This window comes from Anolis sagrei, chromosome 1 (genome assembly GCF_037176765.1).
Source record: "Anolis sagrei isolate rAnoSag1 chromosome 1, rAnoSag1.mat, whole genome shotgun sequence".
Taxonomy (NCBI): Eukaryota; Metazoa; Chordata; class Lepidosauria; order Squamata; family Dactyloidae; genus Anolis; species Anolis sagrei.
The window spans coordinates 68,168,734-68,174,443 of record NC_090021.1 but is presented as its reverse complement, the minus strand read 5'-3'; the positions used below and the strand labels follow the sequence as shown (position 1 = coordinate 68,174,443).

The window sequence follows — 5,710 nt, the reverse complement described above, 5'->3', positions numbered from 1 at the left end:
GATTGGCCCTGATGCATGGGGGACGGCCAACCCTCCTCCAGCTGTTTGCGCGTCAGCCAATCCCCTTTGAGCTGGGTGAGAGGGGGGAGCAGGAGGTTTGAACCACACAACTCTGTATTTTCTATAAAAATGGCATTTATTTGTGTAACTTCATGTTTGGCTTGGCGAATGATTGCCGCTTTGCATCCTTTTCAGCTGAATCGCTAATAAACCTCGGTGGCACTTTCTTCAACTTTGGTGAAATTCTTTTTGGGAACTCAGGGAAAATAAATTACTTAAAATTAGGCTTCTCTTTGCTCACCAATGTAGCGATCCCTCTTTGGTGGGGCCGCAGGGTCTCTCCTCCTGGGGTAGACCCTTCTAAAGTTCCTATCGACTTCAATAGTGCTATAAAAGTGTAGTGTGACTAGGACTAAGGAACTTCCCCAGTTTCCAAGAGAGCTGAAAGTGATAAATGAGCTGGATGGAGAAGATAATTTCATGGCAGAATGTTGACAGAGTTTCCATTAACTTCCTCTGAAGCTGTGACTTGCTCAAGGCCACCACAAGTTTTCATGACTGAGTGTAGATTTGAATCCTGGTCTCCTGGATTCAACATTCAAACCACTACTCCACACTGGCTCAGACAAAAAAAAAAGTTATCTTCCGGACAAAAAAAATGCAGCAAGGGCACCAAAGAACATGGCTGAAATGTATCAATAACAGCAACGTGGGCTCCTAACCTAATCATTAATATATGGGGGCATTTTAAAAAGCCTTTTGGGTACTCTGGTGGCCACAGAATTGCCAAAGGGATTGCACATGGTTCATAGGCCATGCTTTGCTACTTCTCAGATGAGAGAAATCAGGCTCCTCCGATAAACTTGGGTGGACACTCAAGAGTGCAAACCCAGTTAATCTTTCTTGCCCCATTGTGCATCTTATGTATGTTTTCAAACATTTGACAGTTGAAAACAACCTTTCATTTGTAGCTGTTGTTGCAGCCCAGCCACCAGTTTGATCCCTTTTCACCCAGACATCACACAGTTCAACAAAAATAATGAGTTTATTAAGAAAGTATATAAAAAAGTAACAGCTGCAAAATAGTGCAAGCAATTCTCTAAAAGTCATTTAATATAAGCAAATTAAGCATGCAAGAGGGAGCAAGGAGGGAAAGGCCTAATTTCCCATTAGGAACCTGCCTCCTACCTCACGCTGAAGCAAAGAGCACAGCAGAGGGGCGGAGTAGCCATGAATAGCCTGCAGCTCTGCCCATCAACTGCACCCACCAAGTCTGGTCTCCTTCATGAAGGCCTTCAAATCCCATCCCCCCCCCCCCCCCCCCATTATGGATAGGCCAACATTGTTGCTTTCACAATATTGGCTATTGCTGCAAGCAATAAAAGTGTGAATAAATTGTCAAAATTTGCTTGAGATAGTGCTCACAGTTCTGCAGGGACTCATTTAATTTTTGCTTCTCATAGACTTAGCACGGGGATTTGGTTAACAGTTAACTGAAAAATGTTGGGGCGGGGGGTTGTTTAACCCCTAACCTCCCTCCCCCTTGGCTACAAGCCTGTCCACAACATTTCACAGATAAAAACTGGGAAACTTCTAACCAAGTCATATCAGAATGTGTTCAAGATGGTAAATATTATTAACGAGGAAGAACATCCAAACCAGAAGAAGCTGACTTAATTTATTTTTGCCTGGGGGTGCTTCCAGAGAGGCATTTATCTTGAAAGCCTGTGAATGCCTGTGCTTTCTGGGGTGGGTGTCCAGATGTTCCCCCAGAACTTTCCAGAAGAACACTCAAAGACTCTAACCCCCTTCCCAAAACCCCCCCAAATCCTTTTAAAAACAAAATAATTTACCTGGCCTCCACTAAGAGGGCTACCAGAGCTCTCTGGTGCATAGAACTGATGTGCCAGGAGAAAGGGTAGGGGTGATTTTCCTCCTCCTCCCCCCCCTTCTCCTGGCGTGTCATTTCCACGTGCCAGGAGAGCTTTGGCAGCCCTCTAATGGAGGCTGGGTATGTTCTTTTGTTTTTTAAATGGCTTTTGGGGAGGGGGACTAATTCCACCTAGAAAACCATCCAGAACTTTTGAGGGAGCCGTTCAGACGGCAGAAGTAGTGGGTAGCAGAAGTGGGTTTATCTCACACCTTTCAAGAAGGTGCGGAATAAACCCACTAACAAATTAATTTGTCACAAATCAGGGTTTTCCTGGTTTGTGGTGAATTAATTTGAGTTTGTCTAGGGTGCCATCTGAACAGCCCCCTTTAATTGTGGGAGCTCCCATGTTAAAGGGGCTTTCAGGATGCGCCATGAGTCTGCTGTCCTGTCTTCAAATGCACAAGTGACCGCCTCTTTGTGATGAGCACAAATACCTTGAAGAGTTTAACTGCATTTCAGAACCTAGCTCAATATAAAATGAAATGCATTTCACATAGGACAAAATTCAAAGTACGCAGAATAAAAGCATAGTTGATGAAAAATTGTGCTAGTATTTTACAGTATTGACAGTAAAAACAGAGAATACAGAAAAATGAGTGTTTAATTGATATACATCATGAACTATGTCTTTAGGGCATCCATTGCTAACTAGTGTAATAGGAATTTGGCTTCTAAAATTCGAAATGCTTTCAGGCCCGCGCTCCTTGTATTCCTTGTGTTCCTTCTACCTTGTTTTCTTCAAACGCCAGAGCCCTTTCAAGAAACAGGTTGACTGGCTCATCCGAGGTCTTCTTCCAACATCCAACAATGAGAAATATAAACGGAACAACAGCACAGTTGATGGTGTCAAATAATTGAGTCATTAGAATTAACGCAAACCCATCTATGTCAAGCCAAACAGAAAACTCGTAAACAATTCTAGTAGGTGCGTCAGTTAGAAGATACAGAAGGGCTGTGGCTACAATGGTGACATCAAGCCTTACTGGAGGCATTGGCTGTGTTAGAATTTGCTTCAAAATGGCTACAGTGCAAAAGATTATGGTGATGAGAATGATTCCTATCTCGAGAATTATCCTGAGGACAGTAAAAGATACGCAGTAAAGTTCAAATTCAAAAGTGGTTACGAAGAATGCTGGAGAGCAGGCCAAATGATCCACCGTGGATACCATGCCGGCCAAAACCCATACAATACTAACCACCACGGCTGATGTGTACTGTGGCCGACGAGTCTTCACCCAAACTGAGCGAAAGACAAGAAGATATCTTTCCACACAGATGGCTGCTAAGAGATAGAATCTGGTGTTGTCTCCCAATAACTGCACTGTCTGCACAAAGTGTTCAAAAACGTTCTTGATTCTTATCCGTAAGAAAAGCCTATGAAAATATACAAATACGTAGATAAGTACTGAAAAATTAGCTATAGTGATATTCTGGAAATACAGAAAAAACCTAGAAGTTTTTCTCCTGTACCAGAAAAAATAGAAAACAATTCCATTTCCGATGATTCCCAAGACTGCGATTGGAATCCATGAAATCATAACCATCTCCTTCCAAGAGAGGCCACTTTCAGATTGCTTAGCTGTATCAGGGACCGGAAAAGACAAAGCAGCTGCCTTTGCCATCTTGCCAAAAGCAACGGGTTCAGTAATTCTCCAACTGTAAAAAAAAAAAAAAAAGACATAATCTGTCATTATGGCATTGAGCTGTTGGAATAAAGATTAGAAATATTCGAAACCCATCAGGTAGGGACAGTTTTTCAGTAACATTAAATTCAAACATTTGGGCAAGAAAGGCTAACCTAGCATTCATATAGTCTGTTGGCTGGATGGTCTGGACTGACCTCTACCGGAACATTCTTTCAACTTCCATTTAAAGCAGAAGTGGACATCCTATGATTAAAGCCCATGAAGCGCACTTAAGACTACTTCCCCCAATACATTTTGGGGGGGTAAAAAGATAATTCTACTTCTGGAAGTGTATCATCTAAGAAAGGCATACCATCTTAGCTAAATGATTTTGGGTGTTATTTATTTATTTTTACTTTATCTAACTTGTAAATTACATTGGGGAAGGGTGTAGATCACTGGTTCTCAACTTTCCTAATGCCGCAATCCCTTAATACAGTTCTTCATGTTGTGATGACCCCAACCATAAAATTATTTTAGTTGCTACTTCATGACTGTAATTTTGCTACTGTTATGAATCATAATGCAAATATCTGATGTGAAGGAAATATTTTCATTCACTGGACCAAATTTGGCACAAATACACAATACGCCCAAATTTGAATACTGGTGCAGTTGTGGGGAGGATTAATTTTGTTATTTGGGAGTTGTAGTTGCTGGGATTTATAGTTCACATACAATCAGAGAGTATTCTGAATTCCACCAACGATGGAATTGAACCAAACTTGACACACAGAACTCCCATGACCAACAGAAAATACTAGAAGGGTTTGGTGGGCATTGACCTTGAGTTTTGGAGTTGTAGTTCACCTACATCCAGAGAGCACTTTGGACTAAACAATGATGAATCTGGACCAAACTTGGCACAAATACTCAATATGCCCAAATGTGGACACTGGTGGAGTTTCGGGAAAATAGACCTTGACATTTGGGAGTCGTAGTTGCTGGGATTTATAATTTACCTACAATCAAAGAGCATTCTGAACCCCACCAACAATAGAATTGGGCCAAATGTCCCACACAGAACCCTCATGATCAACAGAAAATGCTGTGCTTTCTGATGGTCTTTGGTGATCCCTGTGACACCCCTTCATGACCCCTTCAGGGGTCCTGACCCCCAGGTTGAGAAACGCTGGTGTAGATGGACATGATTAGCATATACTGAATTCAAAATTCATAATGTTTGCCTCATGAATGAGACATTGGTTTGGATGCAGATTTAGTCATATATAAGGGAGATCATTTTAAATCAGTGTAGCTAAGTGAGTCATGACTAACTTATATCCTGCCAATTATAATAGATATACCCTAATTATAATTAGGTTTACATTCAACCCATAACAAGAAAAAAACATTATGTTTCTTTGATAGGTATCTGAGTTTATGGATTTTTTTTTCTGACATGCCAATGAATTATTTACCATAGAATCATAGAGTTGGAAGAAACCTCGTGGGCCAACCCGCAGCCAAGAAGCAGGAAAATTGCATTCAAAGCATTGAATGTGACTTGTAGAATTTATTTATTTATTTACCCTATTTATTTCTCCTCTTTCTCTACCCTGAAGGGAACTCATGGTGGTTTTACATATAAGGAACTATTCAATGCTTTGGACAGCATACAGTCAAAATACACTTAAGTTAAAATTTAAAATTAAAATTAATGCATATTAAAACATATAAGATTGCATTTACTATTAAAATCAGGCCATCCACACAAAGAATTGAAGTGTAGCTTGTTCAGTGAAATTGTTAACCTTTTGATAGCTTCACAAAAAGATTGTGACAGTTTTATTGGTCCAAGAATTACATGAAATAATTTGGATGCTGTACTTGAAAAGAAATCTTTGACAACGGGTAACTATGAATATATCCCATGTCATATTTGGCCTTTAACCTTTAATGGTTGAAATCCTGCTTCTGTTCATTGTTCCTAGAAACTTATTGTGTACTGGCAGATAATAACCTCTACACCAGTATTAGTCCATAGACCACCACTTTGAGAATGTAAGGATCATGATCCTAAAAGGTGATCCACCTGCTAACATTATCTTCAATTAAAGCAGCAATAAATATCCTTGCAAACAAGGATTGT

At 40.4% G+C, this 5,710-nt stretch overlaps 1 protein-coding gene across 1 annotated transcript; it reads right to left on the bottom strand.

The window, feature by feature from the left end:
• Positions 1 to 2,622: 2,622 nt before the first annotated feature.
• On the bottom strand, positions 2,623 to 3,555 carry LOC132775362 (proto-oncogene Mas-like). Its single transcript, XM_060776145.2, has one exon. It carries the CDS (start codon positions 3,553 to 3,555, stop codon positions 2,623 to 2,625), a length of 933 nt encoding a protein of 310 aa, XP_060632128.2.
• Positions 3,556 to 5,710: the final 2,155 nt, after the last annotated feature.

Bases quoted from the DNA above. Each gene is read 5' to 3' on its own strand.
- LOC132775362 (XM_060776145.2), bottom strand. From the start codon at position 3,555: ATGGCAAAGGCAGCTGCTTTGTCTTTTCCGGTCCCTGATACAGCTAAG.